Source organism: Pseudonaja textilis, chromosome 4 (assembly GCF_049901715.1).
Source record: "Pseudonaja textilis isolate UNSWEBS1 chromosome 4, rPseTex1.2, whole genome shotgun sequence".
In the NCBI taxonomy this organism is placed as follows: Eukaryota; Metazoa; Chordata; class Lepidosauria; order Squamata; family Elapidae; genus Pseudonaja; species Pseudonaja textilis.
This window is the reverse complement of record NC_141993.1, coordinates 14,322,997-14,339,517: the sequence shown is the minus strand read 5'-3', so window position 1 is coordinate 14,339,517 and position 16,521 is coordinate 14,322,997. Positions and strand designations below refer to the sequence as shown.

Below are 16,521 nucleotides of genomic sequence, written 5' to 3'. Positions count from 1 at the left end.
ACTTGGTTCTGTACAGTCAAATCATTTTTCTAGCTATTAACATAGAAACATTTAATATAGTATAACAAATTTCAGAACCATAAACAGCAGTGTTCATGGTGGGGACCCAGAACAATAAAGCATAGCTTCAGTATTACAAAGCAAGCCCTGCCTTTTCTGCACCTATGTCATGACATTTCATGCAGATCATGGCACACGTACATTTTACCATTATAAATATAGCAAGCTCCTGGAGACACAAATGAACATTAAACAAAATTAAGATGGAAAGATCAAATAGTATCAAAGCCAAAGATATGACAACATCTCTAGCTTATTTAAATCAGTTTAGATGCCATCCAGCTATAATGGACTTCAATTCCCATTATTCCCAGATATATCGCTATTTGCTGAGGCTATTGGCATTGGTCCACATATAGGCATATTTTTAATGTAAATCATCAAGTTGTTTTCAGGGTAAAAGCATAGAAAATGTTTAATAAATAGAGAAAAATAATGTATGATGATCTTCTAGGTTAGAAAGATTCAAAATTATCCAGGCATTGCAATAGAAAAGACTTTTGATGTGATTTTGTTAAATATTCTTCACAAGGTAACAAATCATAGAATAGTAAATACAGTTCTTAAAGTCAATAGAAGGATATATAATTTTGTGGTCCAAATCATTAAAAGTATTAACAATAGTGCATATTGAATTCTACAAGGTAAACCAAGAAAATCATGATAGTTGATAAAACAGCAGTTGTATTATGTACTCCAAAAAATTTTGTACTGGTCAATATCTAATAAAGAGTATTACATTTAGACTGTTATTAGCTCATATTTCAAGAAATATATCTACTAACAAATTAACGATTGTTACTACAAGTTGTAGGATATTTGGAAATTCAGTTACATTTTTGTATTATTTGAACGTGATACCATTAAATGCTTTTCTTTGTGTTTTTGTCTGAATATGGAAAAGCAGTTACTTTTAACATATTAAGAAGCAGCAGTGACAATACTTTTTTTTTGTACAAAAAAAAACCTTGATGCTGCTTCTGTGTTTATTTTTATATCCGTAAAAGATAAACATTCCCAAGATATGGATATGGATAAAGTATTCACATATATCCAGTCTAGTTGCCTACTGACCAAATGGTGGACATTTTATTCTTCTTTCTGATATGGGTATTATTGAGAGCACTATAAAGTTATTTTTCCTTTGCTAGATTCCTTTGAGAGACAGATCAGAAAAGCTGCAGGAACAGTACACTCTCAGAGAGATGCTAATAGGGGCAGAAGCAGGGATGGCTTTGAAATAGAGGAGAACAATTAATAAAATATTTTTTTCTAGTAAAATTATTTTACTTGCTATTAGCTATATGCTATTTCCTATTCAGACAGAACATAAATTTCTTCTGCCACTCTGTTTTTATTGATATATCTCCCTAGTTGAGTTGGGTGTGCGAAGAACAAGTGTTTCTACTCAGATGTGCTATATATATCCTGTAGTTTGAAAACTGTGGAAAGAAAACTGTAGTGGCATCATAGCATCATAATGCTTGTATTATTTCTGGGATAACACTAACCATGACAATGATAGCCATCTCTTTTCAACTCAAGAACGAAAGTTTAGCTAAATGAGAATATACGCTTTCAGTAAGAATTGTTTTGAATATTTGAAGATATTTTTTCATTCTTGCAAGATGGGATGTCTCCCATCTTGTAATGATATCTAATCAAAGATGAGCTGTTGGCATTCTGAGGCAGAAAATTCCTTTCATTATTTTTGTTGTTGTTGTACATTTCCTTGTCAGTCATTCTTTGAGTGGTATACTAGGTAAAACTAAGCATTCAACGTTATTTTTATACTGTACTTTTATTTTTCTTTTTGCAGTCATTTGTGTAGCAAAAAATGTTTTTTATTTTAGGAGGGGATCAATGTTAAGTACTGCTATTTTTGTTTATGCTGCAACATCACCAGTGAACGGCTACTTTGGAGGAAGCCTTTATGCCAGGCAAGGAGGTAAAGCATTTCTTGATTATTGTTCATACTGCAGTCTAGCACAAGACAAGGCTACTTCAAGAGTTTTCTTGGTCTATCTACATATGTGTTCATGCATGAACAATATTTTGCTGATGAAGCAACCAGATGAAAATCTACATGCGTGCAGGGAGAACTTGAAGTCCTGCAGAGTGCATTGAGAAATGCACTATTTGTCTCACACCTAATATCCAATGCTGAAAATATTACAGACTAATATTTTTTAAATAAAGTAAACATCAGAGGTGGGATTCAGGAGATTCTGACTAGTTCTGGAGAATCGGTAGCAGAAATTTTGAGTAGTTTGGAGAACCAGCAAATACTACCTTTGACTGGAGATTTTACAGTATCCTTCCCCTGCCACACTCACCAAGCCATGTCCCACAGAACCAGTAGTAAAAAAAATTGAATCCCACCACTGGTAAACATGATTTGAAGTGATTATACTGTGTTCTAAGAAGATGAGTTTATGGCTTTTAGCATGTATTGGTAAGAAACTGATAATAACTGATAGGCTCAAAAGTACTATTAAAAAGAACTGTTTATAATAATGGAAATATATCCGTCTCCTGCTTGGACTTAATATAGATTTTGTCCATTAATTGAGTGTATCTCCACCATATACAGTTCACACTTATTTCTTCCCCTTCCCATTGACTTGATTTTTTGTTTTCCATTATAATGTTTTGGGATTGTATTGCCTCTCTATTCTTAGGTAGGAAGAGCTTTTTTTTTTTTTTACTACGAGTAGCTAAAGAAGAATATTTTGCTTTAAATCTTTGTCTTACCTCTCCATACAAAAACCATTGGAAATTAAATACATGTGCAATCAGCTGAACTTTTCGCTTCATCTTATATTAATCTTGTTCTTATTCTAGCAATTCTTGATTCTTTGTAGTTCTGATTTCATAGTCTGTCTCAAGTGACCTTCATTTTTTTATTTGTCAGTCTCAATGCTGACAATGACTGCATGTATCTTTTTAGCAGTTGTATTGCACCACTAAGTTCATAGTTAGGGAGTTTATCATAAGGACATAGATCCTTTTCATATGTGCAGATGACAATGCAAATCTCTCCCATCTCATTCTTATACTTTTGAATATCATATTTACATGCAAGATTATACATTTGCCTCTTGATTGGTAATAGCATTTCAGTCTGTCAGAATAATATTTTTCTGCTTTCGTTGCCATATATTCGTGTGTGTTATAAAACTGAATACATGATAATGAAAGCAAAAAATATACATACATACATACATACATACTTGCTTTGACAGCCTAGACATTGGTATTTGAATATAGATATTTTTAGCGTTTATATTTTATTGTGTTTTACTAATCTAGGTGAATTCTTAATATATATTGTTAGTCCATATATGATATGCCATACACTAAATCCCATCCCGGACATAAATTGTTTCAACTCCTTCCCTCAAAACGACGCTATAGAGCAGGGGTAATCAACCTTTTTATACCTACCGCCCACTTTTGTATCTCTGTTAGTAGTAAAATTTTCTCTAACCGCCCACCGGTTCCACATTAATGGTGATTTATAAAGTAGGGGACAAAACCCCTACTGCCCACCATGAAAGGTGGAACACCCACTAGTGGGCGGTAGGGACCAGGTTGACTACCACTGCTATAGAGCATTGCACACCAGAACAATTAGACACAAGAACAGTTTTTTTCCCAAAAGCCATCACTCTGCTAAACAAATAATTCCTTCAACCCTGTTCAACTATTACAAAGTCTGCACTACTATAACTGTTAAATCTTGTCATCATTCCCTATCACCCATCCCCTCCCACTTATGACAGTATGACTGTAACTTTTTCGCTTGTATACTTACGATTTATATTAACTGTTTCCTAGTATGATTGATTGCTTATTGTACCCTATGACTATCATTAAGTGTCGTACCTTATGATTCTTGACTCCTGACGAATGTATCTTTTTTTTTAATGTATACTGAGAGTATTTACACCAAGACAAATTCCTTGTGTGTCCAATCACACTTGGCCAATAAAGAATTCTATTCTATTCTATTCTATTCTATTCTATTCTATTCTATTCTATTCTATTCTATTCTATTCTAAATAAACAAATTTTCTGCTCTCTGTGGTAATACTCTCCAGCTTAGGTTTTTGTTACCTGACCTTCAACCTTTTATACCTTTGTCCTTGTCATGTATAAATGTGCTGAACAACAAAGAACAGAGGAAAGAGTTCTTTCAAGATCTTATTATAGGCCATCAGAGAGGAATTATTCTGTATTCACCGATTCTTGTGGTTAAATCAACTATAAATCCTTGCGACAATAGTATGGTGCAGATATTACTATTTATTTATAATGTTATTAGTATTTTTTCTTCATTTTTCTTTTTTCTTTTTAAATAAATAGTGGAGACTTTCGTACTCAGTTCAGAGATTCACATCCATTCTCAGATTTTTAAGACAATTCATGTATTTCAAACCATTTTCTTACCCTTTTGCAGCTACATAGTATATGGCGCACAATAAATACTTTTGGTTATAGTTATTTAAAATTGAGGAAGGAAATTGGCTCAGTGTAATTAATATAACATTAATGAAGGCAGATATACGTGTTCCAGGATGATGTTGCAGGATCCAATCTAGGTCAGTCACCTACTTGGCCACCAGTTCTCAGTAGCTGCAAAATTGAATGTAAGTCCTTGTTCATTGAAATGTGAGGCTACTAATGAGTAGCTGCTGGCACAATGTTGTACCAATGGCTGGCACAATGCTTACATTTTCTGATCCCACCCTCAAACAGCACGGTCACATCATCCATACACTTTTGACAAAACTACAAGGCTTAAATGGGACTCCTGGTGGGATCATATTCTCCTTTGACATAGTGTCCCTGATTCCATCCTCCCTCCCTCCCCACCTAGCATCCTAAGTAATAGACAGAAAACTAGAAAAGTACAACACAGATCAAAACAACCTAACCAGGTCACAAATCATGAAGCTATTCCAGTATTGTCAACATATCTTCTTTATGTTCAAAAGGTAAAATGTATTAGCAAATAAAAGAGACACCCATGGGATCCCCAATATCAAGGGCCATGGCAGAAACTGTCTTGCACGAACTAGAACATTTGATTTTAAAAGAGTTGCATCAAAACACTATTTGGCAGGATCAGAAACCACTGTATACCTAGCAAGCTAAACAACTGGAGAGCAGATACCTAGTGAACAATTCAGGCAAGAATGGCTATCTACAAGCTTGTATTATATTGTTTGCGGAACACGCAGGAGAAAGGAAAGAAGAAAGAAAGTACAAGACCACCCTGCCACAAATCAACATTTTAGAAACTGTAGAATGCAGCTTCCAAGATCTGTAAATGGGCATCGCGCACTGCCCAGAGGCTATTATACAAGGACAAATCATGCATTGTAACGATTGCTTGGAGGTGGGAGATAATTCTGTAATCTACCTCTGTATTGATTATTCCTGTGACTAGGACAGATGGGGGAGTAAGCTAACCACCAGACTGTAAGAACACAAGTGATCAGATGAGGAAATCTGAACTCATTGGTAGCCTCACATTTCAATGAACAAGGACATGCATTCAATTTCACTGTTACAAGATTGTTGGCCGAGCAGGTACCAAGATAACCAGGGGAATGATTGAAACCTGGGAAACAGGCCCCTTGTCAATCAACAGGAGTGCTGATTTACCACCATCTTATCAAGTACTTGTGGGCCAAGGACTTCGCAGGACAAGAAAACAGCAGCCAACGACTTGATGGCCGGCCATCAGTATCCCAATCAATAGCTAGAGGGCCACAAAAAAAGAGGCATAAAATAAATGCTAAGCATGGAATAGCCCAAAGCACACATTCTGGTAGAGAAAAGTTCCCTGAGGTTGGGCTCCAGCACGAGTCCAAAAGCTCGGAAGACTTAAGCTCTTAGTCCTGGTGACAAACTTAGATTGGATCCGTGACCTTACTTTCTATGGATGTAACTCATTGCTGGCATTCTGGCTTGCGAGGTCCTGTTATATGAGAATAAGATAGTCACGTGTGGCCAATTTTCTGTGGGATTGGAATTTTCAGTATCACCCTAGGTGGGAATTTATAAGTTCCCCAATAATTCCTGGGAGAGTTATCTTCAGATCCTGTTTCCAAGAGGAAAAATATTTCAACGAGAGGAGGAAGATAATATACATTAATTTCTTCACTAAAATCAGTTTCTTAGAAAATGGAAGTTTCATGATTTATAACAAATTAAGTTTCCTGTATTGTCCAAATTTAAGAAGAAATGATAAATATCTTTAGAATATATGTTTTCTAATGACACATAAAAAGATGTTTCAGGGCCTTAAACTGCATTTATTTGCAAGATTTGTGAAAATATTACATTGAGTTGTAGCCTTATTTTAGGTCCACAAGAGAAAAGTGTTACTGAGAGCTCATCATCATTTCTAGTCTAAATAGTGTTACAATGCCAGTTAAGTTATGTCCTACTACTGAATTTTAAGGTTCATAATCATAACCCTGAGTTATAAATGCATGCAATGTTTTGATTGCCAGGAAGAAGATGGATAAAGCAAATGTTCATTGGAGCATTCCTTATTCCTGCAATGGTGTGTGGCACAGCCTTCTTCATTAATTTTATTGCCATTTATTATCATGCATCAAGAGCTATTCCTTTTGGGACAATGGTGAGTAATTTGCAGAATCTACATCTGCCAAGAAGTAGAGATTCCATCTGTAGGATAAAGGTGGAGGACTGAAATTCACATAGCTACTAGGGATATGCTGCCAATCAACTAGGCTGCCAATCAACTGAGGTTCTTATAGAGTGAGTGGGAATGTAAAGGGAGGGGCATTGCTGTTCATCCAACTCATAGCAAAGCTTGAAGGTTGCTACTATCAACTTGAAACAACATTTAGCCTATCTATTTTGAATAACACTATGTTTTCTTATGATTAATTGCTGTTAAAATAATAGTTGATTTTATTTTAATGAATATATTTTATACCTCTTCTTATTTGATTTAACAGGTAGCTGTTTGTTGCATCTGCTTTTTTGTTATTCTTCCTTTAAATCTTGTTGGAACAATACTTGGACGAAATCTTTCTGGTCAGCCCAACTTTCCTTGCCGAGTAAATGCTGTTCCTCGTCCAATCCCAGAAAAAAAATGGTAAAGTTTAAATTTGTCTGCGTTCATGTATCTGATAAAGTATGTTACCCTACTTTAAAGGCTAGTTGGTCTTTATGGGGATTTCTGGATAATTATCTAAGCATAAGATGATGGCATCTAATAGGAGAAAGGGTGCATTGATCTCTTTCTTGAATAGATTGCAGGGGCTAGATCAGAGGTGGTATTCAGCAGGTTCTGACCAGTTCTGGAGAATCAGTAGCAGAAATTTTGAGTAGTTCGGAGAACCAGAAAATACCACCTCTGACTGGCTCTGCCCCCATCTGTTCTGTGCCTCAGCTGATTGGCTGGGTCTTCTTTTGTTGCCCTGCACAGGAGCTGGAAAGCAGGTTAGTGGGGTGGGAATGGAGATTTTACAGTAACTTCCCCTGCCATGATCACCAGGCCACGCCCATCAAGCCATGCCACGCCCACCAAACCGGTAGCAAAAAAATTTGAATCCCACCACTGGGCTAGATGCCTTCATCCATTGGCAAAACATAACTAACATTGCACAATATATTGTGCAATATTACACAAACTAATATTGCAACTGTTTTGTAATTAATCTTAGAGCTGACAGACCTGTGGCTCTCACATGCTGAGTTTTATTAAAGAATTCAGAATATTTTAGATATTTACATGTAGTGCATTTTAAAAATCAATGGTGTTTTTCTGTTGATTTCAGTGAGATCAGTAAGAATATTCTGTTAAAGTGACTTTTTCCCATTGACCTTGGTTAAATGAGAAATTTAGTTCTTTTTTTCCAGGTTTATGGAACCAGCTGTTATTGTTTGCCTTGGTGGTATTCTCCCTTTTGGATCAATTTTCATTGAAATGTAAGTTTTTTTTTTTTATAAAAACAACTTGGCAGTAAAATAAAATAGCAGATTAACTAGAGGTATATATTTGAAATATACTTATTTTCTCTTTAGGTATTTTATTTTCACCTCCTTCTGGGCTTACAAAATCTATTACGTCTATGGCTTCATGATGTTAGTTTTGGTCATCCTTTGCATTGTAACTGTTTGTGTGACAATTGTGTGTACATACTTTTTATTGAATGCAGAGGACTATCGGTGGTAAGTACAATATGTTTATTCAATTTTAACCATTAAAAAGCAAGACTGAACATGGGTCTCTTTTAAGTTGTAAAAGAAACTGAACAAAACATGAAAGAGTTTTTTATATTTGTAAAATATTTATCTTTACTTTTTTATGAAACTCAGAATAGTTAATTAAATTTGAATAATTATGTGTTACAAATTTTGTCATGGAACATTTTATGTCATTGGTCAAAATATTATATTCTTGATTTATGTTTTTCAGGCAATGGACGAGTTTTCTTTCTGCTGCTTCAACTGCAATCTATGTTTATATGTATTCCTTTTATTATTACTTTTTCAAGACAAAGTACGTAATATAACATATTACATCTATCTTAAAATAACACAATTACAACTTTGTAACTATTCTTAATTTCGGGAGTGTTAAAATTTGTTTTATCTTCTGTTTTTTTCTCCAGGATGTATGGTTTGTTTCAGACATCTTTTTACTTTGGTTATATGGCAGTATTTAGCACAGCCCTAGGAATAATGTGTGGTAAGATCACAATGGTTTCAGAATTTTTAGTTCTCAAATTTTATCCTTTTAAACTGCTTAATATATTTTTGCAAATATATTCTTAGTTTTCTGGATTTATTAAAGAATTGTCAGCTATAAAATTATTTGATTTCAATAGCTATATGATTACATAAGTAATAGCCAGTTATATATATCTTTATAGAAATTCATTTTTACACATAAGGTTTAAAGTGGAAGCATATAACATGCTTAGGATAACACAGGTCTTTGAGTGATAAGAATGCTCTCAAAAATAGTCAAGGCCAAGGCCAGAAATGAAATGAATTATTAGATTTAGAATTAATTGCATATAAATTAAGGCATCCCAACTGCAAAACCAATTGATCTCTCAACTGCAAGCTTAGACACTTTCTTATACAATTATTACCTAGTCACAGGTATTTCTTTCTATCTTCTTTCAGCTTTCCTTAGAAATATCTCTGTATGTGTGTAACTTCACATAGTAACTTATTTGTAGAAAGATAAACAGGAAGATCAGGCAAGAGGAAATAAGTGTTGGAATGTAAATGGAAGGTGGGGAAGAGGGAAAAAAATCCAGTTAAACTTCATCCCCCTGTTCTGTTCCCCAGTTCAATGAGCAAAAATAAATCAGAAGAGGTCAGAAAGTAGAAGGGGAAAAATGAGGTAGACAAGGTAAGAGAAAAATGAAAGAAGCCATTAAAAAAACTATGTACGATCTCTGGGAGCTGGAAGTATCTGAACTGATTGCTTCATGAACTAAAATTTCCCAAATGATTTTTCCTTTGCTTTGGCTTCCATAGACACTTGGTATAGGCTACATAACATGACTTTGCTGAGCAAAACACTGGCAGATCTTTCTCCCCCTTGTTGAGCCCTGAGCTTTTTCTGAAACTACAGAAGCAAACAATGTGGTAGTTCAAAAAGAGTGTATCAGTGGTGGGATTCAAATAATTTAACATCCGGTTCTCTGCCCTAATGACTGGCTGGGAGGGCATGACCAAAGGGGCCATGTGACTGGGTAGGCATGGCCAAAGTGGGCATGGTGGCCAGCTCAACATCGGTTGTGTTGGGAGGGCACCTGTGGTGGTCCAGGCAGGTCTGGGGGGATCCATTGTCTCCAGCAGAGGAAGGTGAGACTAGGTGAGAGCCAAACACTTGTCCTTCAGAGGAGCCTCGACGTCCCTCTCAGGCCATGAAAAGGACCCCTGGCAGCAGCGCAGGCTGCCCAGAGCCCTGGGTAGTGGAGGGCAAGAGTCCAGCCTGGCTCTCAAGCTCTCAGGGCACGGGGACCCTACAGCTCAGGTTGCTGCTGCTGTGCTCACTCTTCTTGGACATGTTGCTCATGGTATATGGCAGGAGGGCAAAGTGTGTGGGTCAGAGAGAGGTCCACTCCCTCTCCATGTGAGGAGACCTGGCTTTGTAATCAAAGCATCCTCAGCAATAGGATGGGAGATCACCAGGAGAGGAAAACTGTCAAAATGTTGGCTTTGATATTTGTTTGGAGTTCCTCTGTTTTTTATGTACAACAGCTTTAGCGTTTAGGAACAGAGGTAAGTTAGTTGCTTTTCTATAATATATAATTCTTAAAAGGGCTCTCCTGTAGGGAACCTGCCATGATCTAATTCAGACTGGAAATATAGCAAAGGAAAATATTTTCCCCACTCTGCTTTGTCCTATTTTCTCCACTGGAAATAAGTATTTGCAACACACAAGGAGGGGATACATTCTGAAGAGCTCAGAATTCAAGAATACCAGTGTTAACTTGGATTGCCAACAAAGTTCTGTCTGTGAAAAACAGAATACAGCGTTGCTTTCTCCTTTTAACTGGGGCATCTCCAACCAAATTGTTTTTCCTTCATTCCTTCCTTCTGTCCGTCCCTCTGTCCCTCCCTTGTTTCCTTTTTTTTAAAAAGCTGCCAGAGGCTTCCATCAGAGACTTCCCATTTTGACCCCTCCCCCATTGTTGTTTCAGCGTGGTTTTTAGCTCACATCTCCCAGACTCATGCATGTGTATATGTTTGTTTCTGTGTGTGTGTGCCCTTTGCAGCCTGGCACTGTGACATTGGAGAGGAAGAGATTGGGAGAGGCTGCGCTGGGAGGGTTGAGAAAAACAACCATTGCAAAAATAGAGCTTTCATTAGCTTGCAGCCTATAATGAGCTTGCAGGCTGAACAGAGTGTAAACCTCCCCATGCCCACACATGCACACACACAGAAACACTCAAACGAATTTCTGTGATGGTAGGCTGCAAAGTGCAAACTAACAAAAGCTCTTTTTTTGCAATGTTTGTTTTTCTCAGCCTGCAGTAGCCCACCCCAATGTTTTCCTCTCCATTGTCACAACACCAGGTTACAAAGGGGGAGACCTTAGGCACGCGTGTACACACACAATACACACGCACAGCTTGGAGAGGTGAGCTGAGAGTCACGCAGTCAGTCACAGAGGCAATGACGGGAAGGGCATCAAAATGGGAAGCCTCTGCCCATTTAAAAAAAAACCTGTGGAGCTTCCCTTTTTGTCCACCCTCCTTTCTGTTGCTTCCATGCCTGATGCCGAAAAGGCAGTTCTGCTTCTGCTCCTTTCCCCCCCGCAATGCCAGAAGTCACACGCCACTGCCATTTGCCTTCCACATCCCCCCCCAGAGCCCTTGCGGCTTGCAATCTCCTACTTCCCATGGCACGCTGGCTACCTCTTCCTTCCTCCACGCATAGGTAGGGACATGGTTTTCCCATGTGGTGGCGGGGCAGTCCCAGGGAAAGGCCAGTAAATGAGGCATAGAGGCGCCGGTGCCAACCACAGCCAGCCTTACATCTGCGCTGCTACCTCAGCCCTGCCCCCTGGGTGCGTGTACAGGAGGCTCCAATTACATGAGGGCTGGGCTGGTGTCCTGAGTGAAGTGCAGCGCTCAGCAAGCAGTCCCCACGGATGCCAGTCCCTGGGCACTCACCACCTCCTGTGCGCATGCCCAGGGAGCAGGGCTGAGGTGGTGCTGCAGATCTAAGGCTGGGCCTGGGCAAGGAACCAGAGAATAGCTGGGCCCCAGGCATGACTCCTGGCAAGCAGCCAAAGCAAGCTAAGGAGGGGCTGGGTGGGATGGGCTGGGCTAGCCAGTGGTGCGATCAACCAGTTCGCTGAACTGCGCAGAAAATTAACAACAGGTACGCCTAAACCAGTCCAAACCAGCTAAATCCCACCTCTGCAGTATATCTTGAATCCTGCAATTGTGGAAATAAATAAGCATATATTTGAGCATGAGCAGAATGTTTCAATCATTTTCAAAACATAGATACGACAGTTCTGGGGATCCCAAGCATGACCCATGTGATATCGCTGAGCTACACTGATTTCTTTAAAAATGTAGTTTATAGGAGCACTGGGTGTGTTCAGTAGTTGGAGAGTCTTCTGTTGAGATGCTTTAATTTAGATTGCTGCACTGAGCAGGGAATGGGAATTGGTAGCCTAAATGCCCCCTCCCAGTTGTTTGATTTTGTTAATCACTGGTAGCTTCTGCAAGTATTTTTGCAACTGCACTGCTCTGTATAACCAGTCCTGTCACTTACCTGGTATAAAATAGAATATTTCATATATAAAGAAATAAAGCTGCTGAAAAGCTACAGCTTAAGAGAAATAGGATCTTGAATATATTTGACATATGAGAGTTCAGAGTTGCTACCAATTCCAATTTGATTACATTTTAAATGCAGTTTAATCCACACATTTAAAGAGGCACGCATCTGGTATGTAGCATCATGCCAAATTCTCAGTCTAAGCTGAATATAGAATACAACAAAACAGTACTGATAGGTTAGCTGAATTTTAGGTAGATCATCTTGTTGAAATTTAAAAGATTGCACAGCATCTTTTTTGTTGTTGTTCATTTGTACAATTTATATTTACTCAATAGTGAATCCTGCTTTTAAAAGTTACTCTCGAAAATAAGTCTCATACACACACACACACACACACACAAAATATTATAATATAACATTATTTAATTTTATTTATTTATTTTTTGCAGGAGCAATTGGCTATATGGGAACAAGTGCCTTTGTTCGAAAAATCTACACGAATGTGAAAATTGACTAAAAGAACTGAAAACCGGAACAGTTAACATTTTAGTGTGTGGGGTGGGAAAAGAGTATATAACTTGCACACCAAAAGCGCAGGAAAATTTTTGTGTGTGGCACTGGGCACTCTGTGGGTCTCTCTCCTGTGGATCATTTAAAGCAACATCTGTTTTTATTGATCCTAGGTTCTTACTGACTTTTTCCAAATGTTCTCAGCAAATGTGTGGATTATATTCAGTAGGCATTTCCACAGTACATGCTTATCTTCCCAAAATTAGCTCATAAAGATGAATAGTCTAGCTCTCTTCAGTGAAGAGGACAAACTGTATTTAACTATTTGTTCCATTCAGTTCTAAAGGAAGATGGTTCTTAGAGGTTTCTAGTAAGTTATTGGTACAAAAAATAACTCTTCTGGAAAGATTTCTTCCCTTCAACTTTAGTGTTATTTGATAGGGCGAAGAAACACGGGTGCTACCCTAATAATTTGCAATGTTACCTATTATAAAATATACATGCATTTGTTTTGTTTTTTTTAAGTCAAATATTTGCATGCATTCTCATTTTAATAGGACCAAGTTTCCATTTGTTCATTACAAAAAGTATATTGAACTACGGTATATCTAAAACCCATCCAAAGAAATGTAACAAATAATAAAGAGTTTTCTGCAGTACAATTTTTATATGTCAGGAAGCAAACTATATGAAGATGAAGCATTCAACACATGGAGGTCTAGATTTAAAAACAAAATGAATGTCTACAGTGATTTCCTTCCTTCCTTCCTTCCTTCCTTCCTTCCTTCCTTCCTTCCTTCCTTCCTTCCTTCCTTCTTTCTTTTCACCAGCCCACCCCCAGTTTGGAATGTTTACTTGATGATTTAAAAGGGTAACAAGTGTATGAAACATTAAATGATGTAACTTAGATGTAGCTCCCAAGTGTATTTGGATGTACAGATTTACTAAAGAATACTTTTTTCTGATGATTCAGTATATAAATATGTGAATTTAGGTGGCTTTTTACATCTTGCCTGCTCTTGCATGAAATGTTGGGGATTTCCTTGCAGTACATATTTCATGTTTTCTCTTTACTTAAGCTCTTTCAAAAGCAAAAACTTGTAATTTATAAGAATTTGATTTTGTTTAGTTCTCTCTGGACACTTTAATAATATCTACAGCAATGTTGCTTTAAGTGTTCAGAAAGTTTCAAATAAACTTTTCAGACAAACTTTCTGATGGTGAAAAATAGATATATTTTAAATTAAAAGATGATTAGTTCATCAATCTTTGGAAAAACTGTTCTTAAAAAGTACATATATATTCTTCAGATACTAAACCCCAGGTTGCACTGAGCTATTCCCTAATGTGCTTTATTCATCTAAAAAGAATTTGCCTGGTCAAGGAGGAGACATTTTCCATAAGTATGCAGATGTTGTAAGTGAAAAGCAAGAACCGATGAAGTAAAGATAAGATTTCCCCCAAACTCCTGAAGATTAAGCTGCAATAAGAATTTAGAAATCCTTGTTTTTAAAGGAAGTTTGAAATAAGCATTTAGTATGTATTTTCAAGGCAAAGTTTGAAGCTAAATAATGCAGATTATTTCAAGAAACAATTTATGAGGGGCATTTGTTAATCCCAATTGGTTGTCTGTGTGTGTGGTATTGAACTATTTTGCTGAGATGAGTTCACCTGAAGACTTTTCACATTGGAAAATAATTGTGCAAGATAAATAAATGCAGTTTACAGTAAAAGAATTGCAGCTGATTGTTATATAAAATGTTATGATTACATTCTGTAATTACCCTACAAGCTTTTACTTAGTTTCAAATGGGGCGCAGAGGCTGAACAGGATAAATATAATTATACAGTATTTTACAATATTTCTAAGATAAGATTTACTGTATTACATGATTCGGAGTTTGATCTCCTTTTCTCTGTTGAAATAACTGCAGCTTACTCTGTATTCATCTCTTTAGCATCTTTCCTCCCTAGAAGATAGAATTCATCTTGTTTTGAAAGGTTGTAAAATTCATCCTCAAAACATTTTAAAAACAACCTCATAATCCATCTGGTCCAGGTACCTTTCTTAATTAATCTTAATTTCTTTTTATTGCTTCAGAAGCTTCCCTTTTGTTGTAAGTCCCTTCATACTCTATCCTTGTTCCTCAGTAATCCTCTGTAAATTTTGTTACTTATCTATTTTCTCTGATGAAATGACATTTCCTTGTATAAATTGGAATATTGATGGAATGCTTTCCGTTTGTATTGGCATACCATCTATTAATAAAGTATCTCTCTATTATAATTTCAATACCATTTTTCTTTACTTTTTGTATTTTATATGCTAGCCACTTCCCTGGTTTATTTGCAAATTCATTTTTTAACTTTTTATAATTCATTTTTATTTCCATTTCTCTTAGTAAATATAATAGCTGTTGTAGAATCTTAATTTATTGAGATATGTTTATGTTCTCTGGAGATTATTTTAGTTCTTTTTATTTCATCCAGGATAGCTTGCAGTTCATTATTATATTGTGTAAAATAACTTTTAATAAAATATTTACTTGCATCCCAGACCATTCTTAAATCAGTACCTTTGCCTAAATTATTTTCAAAAAATCTTTTAATTTCTTTTATAATCCTCCACTATTGCTTCTTGATGTAATAACATTGTATTCAGTCTCCATCTAAAAGAATTAGATTTTCTTTTATACATCAAACTCATGGATTATGACTCAAAATATTGGTAATATTTCTACTTTGGAAATCTTAGTGGCCAAATTCGTTGAAATCCAAATCATGCCTATTCTTGAAAAAAAAATCTGTGTTTTTCAGGAAAGCAAGTATACATTGTTGAATTACCATTTTTCTGTCTCCCTGTATCAGTGAGTCCTAAATTATCCATCAGATCAAACAAAACCTTTGGTAATTTGTCTTGAGTGATTTTAATGTTTTTCTCAGACATTCTGTCCAGTTGTGGAGCCATCACTCCATTCCTGTCCCCCAATCAATCATTAATAGAAAAAAATTCCTCTCCTTTATAAAAATATATATTTTCTTCATTTGGTGAATAAATTTCCAGTATCAGTGTAATAGTCCTGTGCAAATTAATTTTCATCCACTGCAACAAATTTACCATTTATTTTATTTGTCAAATTTCTACACTGTCCATCTTACCTAGGTGACTAGATTCTGTTAGGATAGTCTTATAGTAAAGTAGATTTAGCTCATCCAATAATATTTCCTGTTTGATATACCTAGGAGGGCTGACATGAATTTTGCAAGTCTGAAAATATAAAACTTCCTGCTACCTCTTTCAACTGCTTGGTGCATTAGGGCGAACCCTTTCCAAGATTCTTTAATGTTTAAGTATTTATAATCCATTATCAAGCAAAACGTATTTTTAAAAATTGATACTGTAGTACTTAGTTCAATATCATCCCTTTCAGGTTCTTGTTATAACTATTGGACTTTTTCTGTACAGGTAGTCCTTGACTTATAACCACAATTGAGCTCAAAATTACTGTTGATAAATGAGACACTCCTTAAGTGTATTTTGCCCATCTTACAACCTTTTAAGTAAATCGCAATAATTGTTAAGTTAGTAACAAGGTTGTTAAGTAAATCTGGGTACCCTATTGACTTTGATTGTTGGAA

General features: G+C 36.3%; 1 protein-coding gene across 1 annotated transcript in view; it reads left to right on the top strand.

The window, feature by feature from the left end:
- Positions 1-14,615, top strand: part of TM9SF3 (transmembrane 9 superfamily member 3) — a 62,718-nt gene extending 48,103 nt beyond the window's left edge. The window contains exons 8-15 of the mRNA XM_026711033.2: positions 1,914-2,008; positions 6,588-6,718; positions 7,062-7,201; positions 7,969-8,037; positions 8,134-8,280; positions 8,528-8,611; positions 8,724-8,800; positions 12,822-14,615. Coding sequence (XP_026566818.1) covers positions 1,914-2,008; positions 6,588-6,718; positions 7,062-7,201; positions 7,969-8,037; positions 8,134-8,280; positions 8,528-8,611; positions 8,724-8,800; positions 12,822-12,889 — 811 coding nt within the window. The 3' untranslated portion in view covers positions 12,890-14,615. The remainder of the gene's footprint in view (positions 1-1,913; positions 2,009-6,587; positions 6,719-7,061; positions 7,202-7,968; positions 8,038-8,133; positions 8,281-8,527; positions 8,612-8,723; positions 8,801-12,821) is intronic.
- The last annotated feature ends 1,906 nt before the right edge of the window (positions 14,616-16,521 follow it).